Genomic DNA, 21,399 nt, shown 5'->3' on the forward strand with positions numbered 1-21,399 from the left:
AACGATGGAGACACCCCCCACCCCCCACCCCCCACCCCATTCATAAACAAGTCATGCAATGGGTATAATATAATTCTAACGTAGGCCTACTGTTTTGCTATTTGGGAAACACATACAGATACGCATTTCAACTCGATTTATAATTCTTATAGTGTCTATACGTCTAACTATTACTACCTACATTAAACGTACATTGTCGCTGTGACAGAGCATTTAAGAAAAACACAAAACAAAATAAAAGATTTTAGTAATAATATTTTAGTAATACAAAATTTAAAAAGTGCATTACGTAACGCTGTTAAACACACTTACCTACCCCCTGTTATGCTATCTAACATTTGGACTTACCCACCCACTCGGCCGTTACGTAATATTTGAATGGCCCCTTATATGCCTATCTAACTTTCCATAATTATCCATTTACAAGTATGAGTATGCAAGAACAAATTATATTCATTATGCAAAACGATAATCCAGCTCATGCGAGTGTGTCAGTGACATAATCATTGCCCGATGGAAGGCAATGGCAGATCTACTGCCCCCCCCCCCCCCCTCCAATTTTTGTGACAGTTATATATATAAAAAATTATTACGTTGGAGAATTCAGGGAATTTCTTCGTCGGCTTCGGCAATATATCATTACCACAAATGGATTTTCTGGATCCATCACTGGATGGGGTGGGTCTGACTGCCATCCCCATCCCCACCCCACCCCCACCCATCCCCCCAACCCCCACCCCAATTCTGAAGATTATGCATTGCTATCCATCAGCAAGACAATGCTACCAAAGTTGTGATAAAGTATTAACCAACTTTAAGTATGCAAGTTCTAAAAGGAGTTAAACCCCCGTTTGCGTGGCGGAAACTACGATAAGTACAAGAAGCAAAACATAAAAATGGCGGCACCCAGCACTGCTGGTAGTGATTCGATAACAACAGAAAAGGATCCTGTTTCACAACCACAACAAGGGGAACAAGACGCTAATACACAGTCAAATAATTCAGATGTTCCCAAAGTTGCACAGTCATTTGATGAGTTTTATTCAGAGGTTAGCCTTTAGTTTTGACTAACTTGATTGTGACTTCCTTCAGTTCTCACTTCTCAGCTTAGCCATAACCGTTCTGTCAAGTTTTAAAGGGATTGTCCCGAGGCAGCCATTGTAAGATGTTTTCAATTAACAGAATCGTTTAGGCCACAAATATTACGTATAATATTCATTGTTGTGGGGTAGAATACCAGTGACTGTCTGCATATCCAACGTATTTCGGTTCATGTGCTAATGACGTAATGCTTGTTGTCAGTTTCTAGCTTGTCACCCCTTGTGTCCTCTAGCCATGGCGGCATGGCCCATGGTCACCCCATGGTCTACTAAACACAGGCACTTGACACAGATTATTATACAAGAATATTTTTAAAAAATGTATATTGCTATATTTGATATATATCCACAATATTTTGCTTATACTTTCTTCATGCATGACAAATTTCTTACCAATTAACATGTATTGTCAATGTTCATAAGGTTCCATTAGACCAAATCAATTCCTATTGCCGATAATGTTAACGTTTACTAATAAAACTGACATAAACAGCGTTTCAACACACCCAGGAAGTACAGCAATAGAAAGTGTGGCACCTCACATCTAATCTAGCTGCAAGAAAATGGGGGGTCACGTATCATTTAAGAGATTTAATTTATGTTTTTAATAGCAACCGTCATTTTTGCTGAAAATTGCAGTTCCATTTTTGGGGGTACCCCGCATTAGTTTCAACCTCTGGTATATACTGCATAACTATTAACATCTGTATAACAAATAAAAGTGTATTTATTTATTGTCAATGGATAATAGTATTTGCACAAATAAGCAATGTCACATATTACTACCAATCACACCCACGGTGCACGTCGAACTTTGACACGGTACTCTCTTCTTTGGTACTATGCAACCATAACTGCGTTATGCTTCCAACTTTGTTTGGTTTTCTTGTGCATGGTTCATGCAATCAATATCTGATTTGCTGTCATCTGCTTGTCTTTCATTTGTGACGGTTTTCTTCACACTTCAGGAACATTTTCATTAACAATAAAGTTCAGAAAACTACCGTAAGTATCTAAATACAAAACTTTACAAACCCCTACCATTAATTTTACTGAGGTTTAAAAAAATAAAAAACATTTATTCTTTAAAATTCTTGATATCAGGTCCAGTTGACTCATAGCAATTTACTTTAAATGGAGTAAGATTAATTAATATTCAGTGCATGTCACATGACCTCACACGTGCCAGATTGACATGGCCAAATCATTTAATTTTTATAATTTTTAAGGCCCCCATTTGTTAGAATTTGTTTTCAATTATTATGTTCGATCTGCAAAAGGTATGCTACATTTTTGTGCCTGTACTGTAGTGAATAGTATTCATAATTCATTCATAACAATTGTAAATAATTTTGAGTGTATAAATTGTGTTAATTAAGAATCACTTCATTAATTTTTATTTTATTTTACAAACTATTCACTGGTATGAATGTAATGCCTATCAGTATCATATGTTAGCAATGGGTGTTGGTAAAACACGTACTGGACCAGAACGCTTGACAAACTGAATTTGTCATTTAAAAAAAAAAATAAACAAAGTGTTTGTCAACAAGTAAGCCGACTATGCTTGACGTGATTGTTACATTTCCTGTCATCACCAGTTAATAAAATGATGTTTTTTTACCGGCAACATACTTCCATTGTAAATAAGCCATTTCTAGGAAGTATTGACCTTTGATCGGCTCTGTTTTCGGAATGTTGTACTTGCCAACGTTATGAATGAGGCACATATATATGTGAATTTTTACTCTCATTTGGCGAGCAGACGAGTATTTTCTCCAACCCTGTTCCATGCAAATTGCTTAAACTTAAAACAATACAGACAACGACAGTCAATTAACTGACCTTTGGAATAATCCCTGTAGTAATGGAAAATGCCATTGTTATTTTTATATGTGCACATGCTCTCGCTGCTTTCTCCCAGAATAATATTCAAGTTAATTAAATATGATTCATTTTTACCATAACATTGAATACTATTTTTTTAAATGTGTCAACTGGATAATTATAGCATATCCAGTCCGTTCCAATAAGTCAATGACTTCAAGATTTAAAAAAAATACATGCAATGTCTGTAATACATTTTAACTTTTAAGCTTTGTTTTTAGAAAGCTCCAGACCCAAATCACAGAAGCTCTCTATAATGTCATCTGCTCTAGTGCAAGCATAGAGGCAGTGGTACCATGCTCGCCAGACCCTAAAATCGATGGTCACCCAACAGACTATCTTTGTAAAATTCTTAGTCGCCCTTAGTCAATGAAGGTCGCCACTAGTAAATGTTTAAATGCCGTGCTTTTATTTTGTAGGTGAAGGCTATAGAAGAACGAGATTCAGTTTTGACTTCCAAGCAGCAAATAGATCGTTTGAATCGGCCAGGCTCGACATATTTTAACCTAAACCCTTTTGATGTAAGTTAAAAAACAAACCAGTTATATTAAATGTCCACTGTATTTTGCATTTATGTTTTAAATAGCAAGTACGTATAATTTAGAGTAGAGGCACTGATATTCCGTTTCAGATTTTTCCCTTTTCCGTTTCATAATGTTACAAATTCCGTTTCAGTATTAAACAAATTCTGTTTTTGTTTCACTCTCACACACACACACACACACACCGCAATTATTTGCTGGTATAAAGTAAATAAATATGCAATGAGGCAAAACATGTCAGTTGTTTGTATTTATTTTTGGTTTAAATTTAAACACGAATACACCACGACACAGACTTCGGACATTTTCGGGGTTTTTTACGATATGATAGGGAAAATAATTACAAACGATCACACTATAAACCACTTCCCTTGTATAATTTATTTTGAACAAAGCCTGGCATACAATATGCAATTACTGCATTCCTTTGTGACATTGGAAATATGGCAATGCCGTAAATGTTAAAAATTAATAAGCAAACATAACATAATATATCTTTCACTTGAGTAAATATAGGACAATTTTAGCTCACAATATTCGGTTTTTCCCGTTAAATCGCCGGGACTCTACATTAAACATTTGGCGTAACATACAAAGGTACTAGTGTCATAGCGTAGCATAGGCAGATATCCATAGTTTCTAGTTCGAAAAATAAATTTTAATTAATCAAATGGTTTATTTAAAGTTAAATAATGTTTTGGAAAATAATCGGGAATTCCGTTTCAGATAGGTATTTCCGCGATTCCGCAATCACGAAAAATCAGTGCCTCTATTAGAGTAATGTTAGGATTTCTAGTGAGTACACTAGTGTGTTACGCAAAGCATTGAAAGTTGAAGACATGATATTAATAAGAATGCTAGAAAACAAGAACAGAGACCCATTAAGGTTCTCACCCAGTACTGCAATTAATTACATACAATGTACATTTATATACATATTTAAAAGATTTAAATTAATACAGGTCTGTAAATGTTGCATTATTTTACTTAAACATGAAAGGAAATTAATTGTCTTTGTCTGTAAGTTAAAATGAAAGGTGGGGGATTTTAACATTCTGTTCTTTATGTCAACGTTGACACCCCAAAAAAGAAGTATTTTTTAAATTAAATTAATACCTGTAAATGTTACATTATTTTACTTAAACATGAAATAAAGTTAACTGTCTTTGTCACCCAAAAAGGAAGTGATACAATGTAATATGGCCTATTACTTTTTTCCTTTTTTTATTATTATTATTTTAAAAAATGGTTTTATTGTTACTTGATAGTGAATGCCTTAATCTAGCAGTGATCTCCCTTTGTATAGTAATAGAATACAATATTAATTTTTGCTAGCTAATTTTCATTTGTCATTTTAGGTACTACAAATAGATCCAGATATTCCATTTGTAGATATTAAGAAAAAATACAGACAGGTAATTAAGTTTTCATGTATAATTTATGTTGCTGATTATGACAGTATAGTAATAGTATTGACCTTTTATTTCTGCATGCAATAGCAAAATAATAGCTACTGTCATCAGTATGTGTAATTGGGTTAGTCATACTCTGAAACACAAACTAATTAATGGAGATATGTGTGCTTAGAAAATATTTTTTAACACTGATGAATGTGTATGCTAAAACAAAATGGTTATCTGGTAATAGGCAATGAAATACAATGTGGAATGTCAAAGTCATTAATACCATGTTTTTTCTTTTACATTTAATATGTACATAATGTCCAAATAATTCTGTTTACTCATCACGTAAATCGACTTGGTGGAAAAAACATTTGAACTTTGGTGTAGTCTGTAATACAGTACTACAGGTTGTTATGTAATAATCGGTAATCCTACAGGATGAATGTTCTTGTATATATTATAAGTACACTTAAGGTGTAGAACCAAGGGAACATTTACATTTTAATTTTACTTTATTATCTCTTTCAGATGTCTATACTGGTCCATCCTGATAAAAATCAAGATAATGTTGAAAGATCTCAAAAAGCTTTTGAAGGTAAATTAATCAAAACATCTTTTAGAAGAAATTATTATATATTATAAAATATTAAACTCACATGGGCTATTCCAGAAATTATCACATTGGGTCTGTGGGCAGAAAACAACTTTTTAATATACACCAACCACACACAAATTATGTTATTTAAAGCAAACCTCTGAAAATTGCTAGAATATATATTTTTTGTTCTGCGTGTCTCTCAATACAAATCAAGCTTATATCTAATTCTGCGTTAGCACGTTAAGTTAGGACATCATTTACATAGTCATTATTGATTACAAATAAAACATTGGCTACCTAAAATGTTTTTGGAGTAGTTCATAAAATGTGTACACATATTATCCTATCTTAGAGGTCTGTAAAATATGTATATGCATGGGAAAAAAGATATGGCAAATGCACCAGATGTTAAATAATAATTACAGTGTCTCCCAGCCTCGATTAATCGACTTTAGAATTTGTTACAATGTATCTATGGCAATTTTAAATATGCTTTTGCCATGCTCGCCTATATGGCAGTTTTGAGACTACCTATGACAATTTTAAATCAGTAACTTTTACAACAAATAACCACAAAATTAAAACCACAAAATTATCCCTTCAATCAATAGCAATACTTTTTATCTAGCAACAAAAATAAAAGCCATACGTAAAGCCCAGACATGTATCAATTCATATCGCAGCTATAGCAATTGCCATCAGTGCTGTCTTTAAGTTGAGTTCTGCAATTCTAAAATATATAGAGGATACTCTCCACGTGTCTTATGATATCATAATTTATCTCGTTGAGAAAAGTATAAAAATCCTCGGCAAGCCTCAGATTTCATACTTTTATCAACTCGTGCTGATAAATTATGATATCACAAGACACGAAGGGGTGGGTATTCTTTTTATCATCCATGAACATTCTTTTCATTTGTGACAATTGTAAACTATGTCAGTAATGTGGGTTGAATGTCACTATAGTTGGCAGCGGTAGACTCGTTAACTAGTAGAAAAACAGTGATGTGACATCACTAATGATAGGTTTATTGTTGAAACATACACATTGGCTTAACAAAAGAAGTGATATCTCCTAAGAGAATATCGCAGGAGATCTCGCAAATTATAGTGCCAGCGATATCTCCTACAAAAGCCTTTAATGGATGATAAATTTTGATATCCAGTAATAAAGAGCCAGTCTAATTGCAATCGTGTCATACTGGCCACTTTTATTACTATCATGCTAGCCAATGCACCTAGAATGATGGTACATATAAAAGATCCTTCGCTAATAATAGAAAAATGTAGCAGCTTTCATCTCTAAGGCTCAAAATTACCAAATGTTTGACACCCAATAGCCAATGATTAATAAATCAATGTGCTCTAGTGGTATCGTTAAACAAAACAAACAAACTTTAGTCCTCTAATGGTTCAACCAGAGGGAACTATAGGTTTCATCTCCATCCTTCTGTCTGTCTGTCTGTCCCACTTGACAGTGCCTTGAGATATTGAACTAATATTTTGTATATAGCTTTATCGTGTACCGTGTCAGATCAAGTTTGACTTTCATGGTGTTTTACTTAGCCATTTTTCAGAGAGGTATGGCCCATGAATATAGGAGATAGGAAAAACTGTTGGGATCGGTAGGGGGACATGTATTGCTTTAGCAGTACTGTCAGAATGTGCGTTTGTATGTAGGAATACTGTGTTTAAATTTTGGTGATATTTGTTGATTGTGTCAGTCATGATTCTTTCCATTGCAGCTGTGAATAAGGCTTACAAAACTTTGGAGAATGAGGAAGGGTACAAAAGGTGCAAGGAGATTGTGGATGAGGCTATCATTCGTACTGATGAAATGGTAACTATTTGTTTGACTCTGCACATTTAATCATTTATTTTAGAGAAAACCTGAAAAGAAAAAATAGCACTGTTTGTTTGAAAAGGTAGTGATTATCTAACAGTTTAATAACCAGTCTGTTACACCAAAAGCGGTTATGTTTATGAAAGTGAAATAAAAGACTACTTGCAGCTAATGACAAAATGTGTCCGACATCGGCAGGTTATGTCATTATTACTAAATCATTGACATCGTGCTGTTAAAGTATTGTAATAATGCACCACCTTTTGCATTGTTGTATTTTGTTTTGCACTATATAATATTGTTTACTGCTTCTTTTTTTATTGTTACCATTAAATATTAAATACTTCACTAGTTTGTGATGATTTAAAGTTTGTTTTGTATATTGACACCACTAGAACACATTGATTGATTAATCGTTGGCTATTGGATGGCAAACATTTGGTAATAATTCATTATGAATTAATGTGCTTAATATTAAGGAAAGTTTTTAATGATTCGTTTTTTGTTGAGGGTTTTTCTCTCTCTTTTTTTACTGTATTTAAACCTACCTTAATGGATATTTTAGTTGTTCATGTTTCATATTTTTCGTATTATATTTGTTTATGTTTACTCAGATTAAGCAAAAGAAAAAACAGTTGAAAAAAGAAGGAAAGCATCAAGATATGCCTGAAGATGACATTACTAAAGTAAGATTCATTGGCAAATAGGTTAGATTTTTAACAAATATATGTACAGCATATGTCTGTATGTAACAGATAAATCAACCTCCACTGAGGAGATTCGAACCACAGATACTCTGTATGAGAGTCTAGTGCCAACTGAGCTATTAGGGATATCCCTACTAGTTACTGCCAGTAGGTGCTCTTTAATCTACTATAAAATAATACTAGTATATAAATCAATAATTATCATATATAAGTACAAGCTTAATATTTGTTGTCATTACAAAAAATCACAAGTTCTGAAAACATTCTGTGTTGTTTTATATAATACCATTGTGTATTTAGGGATGTGCCTGCTCTGGCTACCCTCCACTCATTTCATTTCAACTTATTTTTATGCTTATTTCCAATTGAGGTTCAAGCACGCTGTCCTTGACACACCCCTCAGCTATCTGGGCTGTCTGTCCAGGAAAGTGAGTTAGTTGTTAGTGAGAGAGTAGAAGGTGCAGTGGTCTTACACCTACCCATTGAGTCATTAAAACTAATTCTGGGTGGAACCGGCGTCGTGGTTAGGCCATCAGTCTACAGGCTGGTAGGTACTGGGTTCAAATCCCAGTCGAGGCATGGGATTTTTAATCCAGATACCAACTCCGAACCCTGAGTGAGTGCTCCGCAAGGCTCAATGGGTAGGTGTAAACCACTTGCACCGACCAGTGATCTATAACTGGTTCAACAAAGGCCATGGTTTGTGCTATCCTGGCTGTGGGAAGTGCAAATAAAAGATCCCTTGCTGCTAATCAGAAAGAGTAGCCCATGTAGTGGCAACAGCAGGTTTCCTCTCAAAATCTGTGTGGTCCGTAACCATATGTCTGACGCCATTTAACCATAAATAAAATGTGTTGAATGCATCATTAAATAAAACATTTCTTTCCTTCTTTCTTTCATTCTGGGTGGGAGCCGGTACCAGACTGAGAACCTTGTACCTACCCTGTCCGATGGCTTAACCATGACACTACCAAGGCCAGTCACCCTCTACTCATAAGTTACCACTTGACACTAAATTTTAAATGGGCACAACAATCTTCTATTACAAATCTTATCACAAATCTGTTGAATATTATTAGAATGGTCGATCTGTCACAAAATGTGTGGGTTTTTTTTATTACTGATCAATAGCCTAGAAAGAATTTAGTTGTGCCTGTCAAGATGACCTATGTCAGTCAATTTGAGCCTGTCAAAAATAAAACTGTGCTTGTCAACCAAATTTATGTTGTAATAATTATCCTTTATTAATCATGTGTCATTATATTATATCTGTAGAACTATTCATGATGTAGTGAAACCCATCTATAGTCCTTCCCACAGAGAACATCTTTTTCCATACTATGGAATTTACTACAAATTATTTATTTTTGAGCTAATTGTTTTCTAAATTGCACACAAAAATAGTATATTTTTGTTATTTCCAAAATACTTTTACATTTCTTCTTTCAACAAACCAAACTCAAATTATTTACCAAAAAAACGTATTTGTAGAAGGATGGGACGGACTATAAACATTACACCCATAGGCCAAATTGAGCCATATTTTTGGATGGGTATTCAGCTTACTGGGGTTTGGATTGAGGTAAAAGTTTGTGTTGTATTTTGTTCACTATTAAATATAGAAAACGTAATAAAATCGGCAAATAACTAGGACTGGGGGTGGGGTGTTTTTAACCGTTTTGTTCAAAGTTGACTTTTCATCGGACTTTCTGACATTCTGCAATTTCCTTTGGAAATGAAATACAGTTGATATCTTTCCACGAAGCCAAGTTGAAAAATTCATTTGGTTAAATATACATTTTAAAAAATTACAATAGAAAACAATATTTACATGACTGACTGGTCACTGCGATATAATCATTGCGATGAGGCCAACAAAATGTCAACGAATTCCAATCACATGCCAAACTGAAAAAACTTCATAATAACAAAGCACCTAATAAACATATTGAACCATGTGTACTTTAGATATTTTAAAACAAATATTGTACGTTTCCATTTAATTTTTATTGCTTAATTGACGTCTGTAAGAACTGCAACACAAGCTAATATACTGTTGATAAATATTGACTGACAGTTAACCCAAAACATGCACACATCACACTACCTGTTTATTCGGTCCGGCCACTTATTTCCAGGCTTGTACATGTATTATAAATGAACACTGTTTTCATTCAAGGTTGTCAGTATCACTAAACTATTTCTTGAATAGATTAGCATTTAAAAAAAAAAGGTATAATAAACTTCCATGCTCGAACTTAACAAAGACAACAGTGGCATTTTCCATAGCTGCAATATGAATTACAATTACTCAGAGGCTTTACCAATGGCAGTTTTCACCACTGGATAAATATTGCAATTGGTTGAGGAAACAATGTTCATTATGTTTACTTGTTTGTTGCAAAAGACACTGGTTTATCATTGCTGTAGGCAGGTTCCTCATTGCCATAGGCATTATGATAGGTGAGCATTTTGCAAAAATATTTTTAAATTTCCATAGGTAACAAATTCTTATATTTGAGCCTTGAATTTTATCATATTTACAGACAGTCAATGTCAGTACTGTGATATTTTGTTCATTCTTTTCAGTACAAGCATTCTGTGTATGTCCAGGTGTGTAAATTATTTGCTGACCTTGAAAGACTACGTCAGGAGCGAGAAGCAAAGGCGATGCATGAAAGGTTAGTCCGCGGGAGCTCGAAACTTTACCTTGTAGCTGGCGTTTTGTTGTTGTTTTCATTAATTTTGTGAATGTTTGTTTTTTGTGTGGGGAATTGGTAGAAATTTCATCATCAATTCTCAGTCAGTTATAATCAGTTTGCACCAACCGTCATTTATAAAATCAGTTGAAACATACAGTGAAATACGACTTGATTACCACCTCAGTTTAAAGACCACCCCGTTATTAAGACCAGTATTTTACAGTCAAGAACAGAACAGATATAAATTCATCTAGACTGTAAACTGGCTACATTTAACATTTTCCATGGCAAGTGATTATGTATTTCACAATCAGTCATCAACCATAAGCAGTTAATTTCCAATTATAGTTGACAATTAGAATACCTATAATATATGCATACAAGTAATAAGAGGGTAGGTATGCTCTAGTTGTACAATTCCACAGTGTGTGCGTAGAGGTGCGATCAATATTAAAGCTGATATCTGCAAATTGAGGATGAATATTCTATCATTAATGGGGTGTTTTTTTGATAACCCAGATCACTCATAAAAATGATTTCCACTTACTTTTGTTTTTGCAGGCCATGTTTTCATCATTGTATTTGTTTATTTCCCTCTTAAAAGAATAACCACCAAAATACATTGCATGGTGTTTTATTTTGCTAACAAAATGCTTTTTTGATTATATAGGTCTCACTACACAGATGTCATCTGCCATTGAAACCCATGTTAAACTGCCCAACTTCAAGCGAAGATTGCCCATAGAACGGGTTCTCGTTGGCACTAACAACATACACCATTGCAAACCATTGCAAACATACATTATATAAGCATTTATTTTCACTCCAAAATTGAGAACTGAACAGTATTTAATAAGAATTATAACATTATTCTGTTTAATAAGAATTATAACATTATTCTTTGTCTGTCCAAAAGGGCATCTTTTTCAGTATTTCATCTTCAGGGGGATCAAATTGCTGGTATTAATATGACAGATATGTTTTTAGCAATAGCAAAAAGATGAAAACATAATAATCTAGTGTGTGGTGCTGTTACAGTACCAGTAATGTTCTACAGACTGCCTGTAACAATTTGTTGTCATCTGTATTGTGATAAGCTGTTATTTTGTCACTTGATGCAGGTACGGTTTCTCTTATGATTATTTCCAATTAGGGACTTTGAGCCATCGGCAGCGTAGTATTGCCTTCTTCTTTCAGACTTTCGGATGATGTTACTGGTCCGCTCTGCAGAATGCATACATGAGGTCGGGTCAGGTGAGATGTTGCAAATATTTTGAGCAGGTTTTTACAGCTACCGTTGTCGTACACACCAGTGGAGCCAACGTTGTGGACGAGGGGACATCGACTACAGCACCAAATCTGAATAAAGTGTTTTGTTATGCAAGAAATCCTACGTGTTAATTTATTGTCTTTGCATTTATAATCTGTTCAGACTAGTGGTAAGTCATTGATATCCACTTACTGTTGTGTTGTCTATGTGTTTTTCATTGTGAATATAAGTCCATGGTGGTGGTTGATAATTGGTTAATTTTTCATCACTTCATGATGTATGACAGAACCCCTTCAATTGCCCATGGCGGTTGACAATGCCGTGGAGGTTTTAATTCTTTGCAGCACTTGTTTTGTTATGGACTATATTCATTGCGGCCAGATTGGGATTTTTTTTTTGCAATGGACATTATGTTTTGTTAATTGCAAGGGTTGGTTACAATATATTATATTGGCACATATATTTTTGGTACGGTGGTCGTCTGTTGACACAAGTATACATGGTTTTTAAGGAGATATCTCATTGACACAAGTATACATGGTTTTGAGGGAGATATCTCAGGGATATTTTGTAACCAAAAATGTATAATATTTTTTCTATGATTTTACAGAAAAAGAAAAGCTGAAGAAGAAGCTAATGAGGATGAAAGAAAAAAGACAGAAAAAATTTGGCAGCACAATTACGAGGTATTTTTCACTTGTAAACGAGTTTTGTTTCAAGCAACAAAAAGGAATGTTTTTTTTAAAGTGCTTTCTTTTTTCTCTATTATCAAAAAAAAGTATTTACGATAATTCTTGTCACCAGTTGTGATTGTCATGATAGAAACATTAGCCAAACAATGCTGGAAAAGGCCTCAATTTCATTGGCAATTTATCAAAGTAATAACTGCAACTACGTCTATATTTATATGATTTAATTTAAACAAAAAGATTCTTGCCAACACAGGTTTCCACAATTATATAACCTTCTGACCTCTGGATTAATTTTTGACGTTTATAACTTTTACTCACATATAAAAAAATAAAGCTGCTATACTCTCAATTATTTCTGGTGAGTGAATCTGTAAAATTAATTAGATAAATGCCTTTCTTTGGCAGAATCGCTAGATAAGTAGTGGAGGATACAATCATATATACATACCACCAAGGGGTATGGGGGTGGGAGGCATCACCCAGAAAGAAAATGTGTTAAGTTTAGGGTTAGTGTTAAGAAAAGCATACAGTAATGATAAGAGTAGTTAATTTTGTCAAAAAATTAACTTTGAATAAAAAAAATCTGCAAAAATATTTGGGTATGATGCCATACCCATTTTATCCTCTGGTAGAAACCCTGAATTTGTCAGCATCTGTCTCTTGAAAGCAGCCTGTGAGTTTGAGCAAATTTCTATTTTACCTGCTTGATCTGAAACATGGTTTGCTTTTTGCTAGCCAGTATTTCGAACCCTGCATACTGAATAATAGATAATTACTGATGCAGTGAACTATGATTATATAATCAGGGTTGAAAATTAGCATGGCATTAGCAAAGGTAGTCCATTGGGCGACCATCAAATTTAGGGTCTGGCGAGTATGGCACCAGTTGAAAAAGAAAGACACTGAAACCGAATCGAATGTGATAAAACACCACGTGAGTGTTGGCGCGAACTACAGATCTGGTAGCAGAAAACATAGAACATGCTCTATATTTTGACTGGTTTTTTTTTTACAGATTTATTTTTCTTTTGATATTTATTTTATTAGTAGCCTAATACTGTAACATTTACAATATCCAAATTAAACGTACACGTGTGCGTGTAGACACATATTAAATTTTTCTGAGGCAGAAAATAAGAATTTTTAGGCTAATGTCCGTTTGCGTCAAAAGGGAACCAATCGATGACATGGCATGCAACTTCATATTGAATAAACATAAAATTCATATAAAAACATGTTTGTTTACTAAGTTTTAAACACAAATCATCTTAAATAATACAGGTTTCAAGGCAATTGTTGGAACATCCAAGGCAATCTGAACAACAAAACTGTAATACAAGATGATCAGGGTCGTATATCTGCATAATGAATGAGTATTTGGCAAAATTGTGGACGATTCCATGGATACCTAGCTAGTGCCACGTCTATAGGAGAACAACCACTCGCGAGGAGATCCTTTACTGGAAATTGCATACATCTTGCATCACCACAAAATTTATTTCATCCCTCCTGCATCGCCACAAAGAGGACTACCATTCCCAGACAAGTTTACCAAACCACACGCAGTTCTACGTTTTGTACTGCATTATATTTTACTTCAGAGACAACACAAGTCACGCTACATATACCTTGGCTGTTCTAACATTTTATCTTCACCCCTATATTAAAAATGAGATTTAATATTTTGTCCTGGATTTCTTTTTCAACTTTTTTTTTATTTGAGTTGGTATGGGTTTAAAACTTAATAACATGTTTTATATGAATTTTGACTAATCATTATGAATTTACATGCCAATTCATCGGTTTCCTTTTGATGTAAACGGACTATATATGGTGCACATGTGGTTATTATTCAACAAAGAACATTCTAGTTTTTATTTTGGCTGTGCAGTTAAATTCCAATGTGATAATTGGAGGGCTAATTGCATTTGAGAAGGGCCAGTAAGATTTTTCGTCAACTGGCCCTGCTGGCGACAAAGGTTTTCATGTTAATTTTCAACCCTGCATAATAAGATTGTTATTGTTGTAGGAAAGCCGCACAGATCGAGTGGATAGTTGGCGAACTTGGAAAGGAGCCAAAGGCAAGAAGTCTAGGGGAGCATTTCGACCACCAAAGGCAAAACCAGAAACTCGCTGACATTTGGAGTTTGACAGGATTAAGATTGTGTTCTACAAGTCGGTGGAAATGTCAGTGGAACATGGACTGCCACTTTGTGAACTAGTGGATCATTGTAACACTCTTTGTTATACAGATAAAGAGGTGTTATCAGGCTTCATATTTATTTTTTAAAAGCATGAGAAATTACATTTTGCTCTCTAGAAAATCCTTAAAAGGTGAGAAAAAATAAAATAAATATGTAACATCCTGGAAAAAATTCTGGATTATCGCTCATCGATTGTATAATATAACACAGGGCTAGCTCTGGGTAAGCAGGAAATTTCACTAAATTATCTTATAAACTTCAAAAATAGCAGAAACCCACTTATTTTGTATCAATTATTGCATAAAATTATTTCGCAAAATTAAAATTAAAATATTGCCCCTTTTTTCTTTTCTTTTTCACAGTCTGTAAATGTGACGGATGTTTGAGCTAGCCCTGCATATACATTAAATTTGGCAGTAAGAATTAATACATAGGGAGTCCACAACCCATAAAGGGCATTGACAGTATATCCTTAAAGTATTTCATCTGTTATGAATACGCGATACATGTGAAAGAAATATTTTTTTGGAAACCGACCAACTCATGAATACTACTGGGTTTTTTGTTTTTCAAATATCTAGAAGAATACTTGAAAGTATGGGATGTACTGTAACACTGTGTTGTCAGTTTTTGAAAATAATTTTATTAGTCGTGAATATCTTGAAAACAATGAGGCTGGACATTTATCTTTAGGTTACATGAATGACTTAACAGAATTTTAAAGAAAAACCTTTTAACATGAATATCTGCAATACTACATGAGCTTAACATGATGATAAATCAGTGTGTTGCAGATCACTGCGATCTTCTTTTTGCAAGTTAACCCAAATCATTTCCAGCAGGAATTATAGTTAATAAAGTTATTAGTCCCCTACATGTCCAACTGGGGGGGGGGTCATGTTTCATCTCTGTCCATTTGTCTCACATATAGTTTTCCTTACTTTGTTTATACAATGCCTCGAGATATTGAGCTGAAATTTTGTATATAGCTTTATCATGTACTGATACCAATATAGTTTAACTTCCATGGCAATTTACTCATTTTTGACAGTTATGACACTTGAACTTAGGAGATATGAAACTGTTTTCTAGACTTTTGTTTGTTTGCATTGCCTGAAGATATTGAGCGTTATTATGTATTTACAGATCAAATCTGAACTAAGGATATGGACCATTCTCCCTATTTTGGGACAAAGCGATGTGCAGTTTCCAAAAAATAGATCAAATCTGAACTAAGGATATGGACCATTCTCCCTATTTTGGGACAAAGCGATGTGCAGTTTCCAAAAAATAATTTTGTTTTAGTTGACTTCAATTAATTTTTTCTAGTAAAGTAGATATACTGCAGAAAATGGGCAGAATTAAAAAATTTCATCCCTACCCCTTAGATCTGTTACTGAAATGTCATTGAAAATTTCCCTATGTCACGAACAAGTTTATTATGCAAGATGATGTCAAATAGTGTCATCATTCAAATTTAAAACAGTTATGTGAGCATTTGGATGTGATTACCTTTTTGTCTAGACAACTTTCACTCTTACCAAAATAATACACGAAGAGAAAATATTATGTTAAAGTTGAAAAATATAAATGTAATACATTGTTCAGGCCATCAGATATATTATATAAAAAATTACAGTTAGTTTTATGTTACTGTTTATGATGCCAAAACGGGTAACACAACGTCCTGTCATGAATCTTAATATCACAGACGAAAACCAGTGATTGATCATTTTCTATATTATACGTGTTAACTGGTAAAATCATCAAACATGGAATACTTAAATACTGGCCAGTTGCATACCCTAACCCATAACGTAATAAACTTTATGCAAGCGCAGAAAAATTAATTTAGCTTATCACTACTATTGTTCTTGTACATAATGACAATTTCTTTTTCTCTTTATTAATATCTAAAGTAATAACTAAAATACAGTATGAATGTACCTAGTAACAGTAACTAGTTGACAACATAATGGGGATAACGTAATAAACAACATTTTTATGTACATTGTAATTTGACAAAAAACACCCACAAAAACTATCAGATTGTAGAATACATACAGAAATCTCTGTTTATGACATTCTATCTTTTTCATACAAAAAAATACAGTGATTGTAATAAAACTGTATTAATAGTTATTTATTTAGCTATATCATATTGATACTTTGTGCTGTGGACATGCCTTTTTCAGCACTTCAGGCACTGTGGAAGCAACTAGACATTGGGGGAGCTGACTGAGATCGAGGGTGCAAAGCGCCCAAGTTTCTTGGGGTTTCGGGGTATGCCTTAAGATTTACTACCAATAATATATTTGATTCAGAATTATTGAGGGGCTAGTCTCTCTCCTCCCCCCCCCAGCCCCTCTGCTCCGCCGTACCTGCACTTTTAAGGATCAGATAGGTCAATAATAAACGTCATGGATATACAAAGCTATATGTCCATGTACGACGTGGCAAACTCTTTTATCATTAAAAATGTCATATAACAGATGAAACCCAGATGAATATTTCAGGCATGAAATTTCACAGTATGTCCCAAACTAGGGAGAATGGCCGGTGTATAAAAATTTGTTTTGCTTTAGCTGTACTCTCAGAATGCTTGTCTGCTTCATAATTGTATTCTTTATATTATTATAGAGACATAAAGAGGTGGATACCCTAGTAAATGGTTATGCCAGTGTGCGAAGTGTAGACCCTATTTACCAGTCTCATCTGAATGCTTTCAGTTTGATTCATCACGGCACCTTTATAATGTATGCATTTTAGACGAGATAGATTAACAAACTTCATTTTGTTATTTTGGCTTTATTGATGTGTTCTTACGAGGATTCACCAGAATTTGTGTCACTTTAAACTCATCCACATTTATTTATTTTTGTTCAGTATACCATCAGTATCAACTTTTCATGTTGAGTGAGGCAAATGGGTTACCCAGACTAAATACTTGTTACAGGTCTAACTTAAAACAATCAAATGTACAGCAAATTTTTGGGGGTACAGTAAATTATACAGTCTTCTTCAGCTAGACAAACAAGGACACTTTTAATGGTGGCCCTACATCCATTGTAAGGGTTTGTGGTGCCACAATGGGAGAATTTGAAGTGCCAAACAATTTAGCATATGGTCCAAAATTCAGTAGATATCCTTCCATTTATGTTTTCCAGCTATCCAATTGAGTGCAATAGAGAAAGTATTTTTTGGCAAAGTTCATGTACCATATGGCAGTGAGTTTATAAATGTTCAGATGTTTGGCCATGGTCAAAACAATGTGAAATACAGAGATTTTAACAGTTTTGTATTTTGTCTAGTCTAGAATAACAAGAAAATGTTTCACAATGTAGTACTTGTTACATTGGTGGTACCAGGTATTTAAAATATGGCCAAAATATGTCTTGCAATTCTGTTAATTTTGTTTGCAATAATTTAAGTATCAGTAAATGAAACCATTTTAGCAAAAAACTAAACAAACACAAAAAAAAGGTTAATTTTTTTTTTGTAATTGTTAGATTAGGCATCTGACTAGTTTGTTATGAATATACTTGCCATATTCAATTTATTTTATTGTGAATATTTGTTTTGGTTTAGTATATATAGGTGATGTGTAAAAAAATATTTTCAGTCATTGGCTCCAAAACATCATCTAAATATGTTTTGAATTTATGAAAGGTGATCACTGTGTTTTTATTTTAGAAGTGTTAAAAAGAGGACCAACTAGTACATTATGTTCATATGTGTTTATTGTAAATGATTAACTATTCTCTAGACCTCGCTGTTTAAGGGGAGATATCATTTTGGTTCACCTCACTCCCATGATACCAGGGGCGGGACGTAGCCCAGTGGTAAAGCGTTCGCTTGATGTGCGGTCAATTTGGGTCCATTGGGCAATTTTTTGTTCCAGCCAGTGCACCATGACTGTTATATCAAAGGCTGTGGTATGTGCTATTCTTTCTGTGGGATGGTGCATATAAAAGATCCCTTGCTACTAATTAAAAAATGTAGAGGGTTTCCTTAGACTGTATGTCAAAATTACCAAATGTTTGACATCCAATAGCCAGTGATTAATAAATCATTGTGCTCTAGTGGTGTCATTAAACAAAAACTTTTAAACAAACAATTTTTTTCCCCTGAGACCAGTTTAAAGAAAGTAATTTTTGGCTCACTTTAAGATGTCACCACATGATAAGTGTCTCATACGAAAATAGTCAATAACATCAATAACATCGCAACTGATGAAATGGCAATGTTAGTTTTTTCACAGCTATTCTTTTATAAGCCACTCATATTGTGTGTCATCGCCTTACATATGATGGGGTGTTTTTTTAAATAGTACTACAAAAGGGTTAAATATAAATGCTCAACATGGTGATATCTTAAATGGCTCCCTGTAATCCAATGTAGGGGAGCAATTAAGCACTTCCGTAAATTGTTTTTTCTTACAGCAAGATCTGACATCCAGCTATTTAGGAAAGTTAAATTGACTGAGGTAAGTCTGGCTCTGTAAAATGCAGTCCTTGAAAGTTGATTCTGTTTTGCAGTGGCTGTGAGAATCCTGTTCATGTAGACTATGATATTGCCATGACTTTATCAATTCAGTTAAGTGGCTATAACGGTTAATGACTGAATGAATTACGGTTGAAGAATACAAATTTCATTAGTTTGACATTTTTGTAATAGATCTATTTTCTGGTTGACATGTAATTTGTGTATATAAAATATTTCATTATTTTCACCTAAGCCTAAGATGTTTAAGTTTGAAGTGTTCACCTTTATAGCAACATACATTTTGTGGCTCCACATCAAATTATGAAAAGAAAACGACTGTTTATCAGGATTTGTTTTTTTACATTCTTCAATCAGCAGCTGTTGGATTTCAAAAATGTATGTATGGATGTTAACAGATGAACCTTATATTATGACATATCACTGTGTTATTGAAATGTTCATGTCAATATTACTATATGAGTTTTGTTCCCTAGTGATAAAACATTTTTATTTTATTATTAAACTGGTGACCATGCAGCTGTATTTGTAGAGTGTTCATGATCAGTTGGTTATACAGTTAATTTGATGTCCATTAATTAAATGCACATATGCCTTCTTTAGCTCAGGGTCTTATGTGGATGAACATTTGTATGTATGTTGCTGGCCTCCATTCAAATATCTACTGAGCTACATCCTGCCGGGCAAAATACGTTAAAAATAACTGTGTCTCAAACAGAATGATAAACTCTGTTAAAGTTATTATTAAGTTCAGTCTTCACCAGGAGAAAAATTTAAGGCGAGCTGAAGATCACTCTTCTTACATGATGCCGGGCAAGCAATCACATAAAAGTTTCTATTCTAATGAAATTCATTAAAAGATGTAAATACTGCAAGGCGAGTTTGCAGCTCTTCAGACTTCCCAGGTGATCATTCACCATTTCTGGCAAACACTGAAGTTTGTACCCATAAAATTATTTTCATTTTCATTAAGCTTCCAACAACTGAATTGTCGGAAATTGGGACATAAACTTAATACCGGGACGTAGTTTGGTGGGAGGGGGGTCAATTTAAAAAAAAAAGAATAATAGAAACTTAAAGAAAACCTTCTTAACCATTTGAGGAGTTTTGGGTATACGCAGATTTCACACACACCCCCCCCCCCCCCCCCCCCCAATTTAAAAATAAATAAATAATAATAATAAAACAAATCCTAGCTACGGCCTTGAATACCTGGTAACTCATTTACCATTCTCTAAATATTTAAAATTTAAATGAAGAGTAGGTTCTGGGTTCCTCAAGTACTCCCCACCGCTACTATCCACCTACCTATTTATAAGTGTGCTTACAATTAATTCCATTAGCTCATGGGCTTTTAAAAAACAAATCCAAAATTTAATCATATCTAGGAAACTTCAAATTGCAACGTATGGGGATTTTGTTTTGGGGGGTTACAACATGGAGTCAGCTACTAAGGACTATTTTTACATATGAAACAACAGGGTATATAGTGGTCTGCTGAAGAATGTGGAGTTGACATACATGTATATCGATATGTCAGGCATTTTAACATGCATTGTGTAATTGTATGTACATTGTTTCATGTAACATCTGAAAAATAACACATTTTCCCAAATTGACTTTTTTGTTTTTTATTTCAACAAAACGAAAATTTAACAATCGCATTTACAGTTATGAAGTAAAGAGACTACCCTGTGATTGGCATCATTGACATGTTTTTGACTGATGGAGACGTTTTATTGACTAAATTACTTCTTAAATATAGTTATTTAGAATAGCATTTAGTTTCTCTTGTCCTAATTAATGTTTTGTAGTACAAATTGGATTTTACCTTCCAGTAATTGTGTACCTACGTAAAGTGTGTGTGTGAGGAAACAATATGAAATCTAAATTACTACAAACAGAATGACAAGCATCATATTGGACAGTAAGACACATTCTAATCAAG

The 21,399-nt window shown here is 33.9% G+C and overlaps 1 protein-coding gene across 3 annotated transcripts; it reads left to right on the top strand.

Annotated features, from left to right (window-relative positions):
- The first annotated feature begins 891 nt into the window (after positions 1-891).
- LOC121370981 (dnaJ homolog subfamily C member 8-like) lies at positions 892-18,889 on the top strand. Of its 3 annotated transcripts, XM_041496557.1 has the most exons (9): positions 892-1,049; positions 3,407-3,508; positions 4,888-4,944; positions 5,461-5,527; positions 7,276-7,370; positions 7,988-8,059; positions 10,670-10,761; positions 12,663-12,738; positions 14,774-18,889. In XM_041496557.1, exons 1-9 carry the CDS (start codon positions 897-899, stop codon positions 14,879-14,881), a joined length of 822 nt encoding a protein of 273 aa, XP_041352491.1. In that variant the 5' UTR covers positions 892-896; the 3' UTR covers positions 14,882-18,889. The 3 variants fall into 3 exon arrangements, with proteins under 3 accessions (XP_041352491.1, XP_041352492.1, XP_041352493.1); XM_041496558.1 differs by lacking the exons at positions 12,663-12,738; positions 14,774-18,889 and adding an exon at positions 11,980-12,036; XM_041496559.1 differs by lacking the exons at positions 12,663-12,738; positions 14,774-18,889 and adding an exon at positions 11,453-11,502.
- Positions 18,890-21,399: the final 2,510 nt, after the last annotated feature.

This window comes from Gigantopelta aegis, chromosome 4, assembly GCF_016097555.1.
Source record: "Gigantopelta aegis isolate Gae_Host chromosome 4, Gae_host_genome, whole genome shotgun sequence".
In the NCBI taxonomy this organism is placed as follows: domain Eukaryota; kingdom Metazoa; phylum Mollusca; class Gastropoda; order Neomphalida; family Peltospiridae; genus Gigantopelta; species Gigantopelta aegis.

What these genes read in the sequence shown, in the direction of transcription:
- LOC121370981 (XM_041496557.1), top strand. Translation starts at nt 897, where the DNA reads ATGGCGGCACCCAGCACTGCTGGTAGTGATTCGATAACAACAGAAAAG. An exon ending in TTAAGAAAAAATACAGACAG is followed by an intron (nt 4,945 to 5,460) that starts GTAATTAAGTTT and finishes TATCTCTTTCAG; the next exon opens with ATGTCTATACTGGTCCATCC. An exon ending in GCAAAGGCGATGCATGAAAG is followed by an intron (nt 10,762 to 12,662) that starts GTTAGTCCGCGG and finishes ATGATTTTACAG; the next exon opens with AAAAAGAAAAGCTGAAGAAG.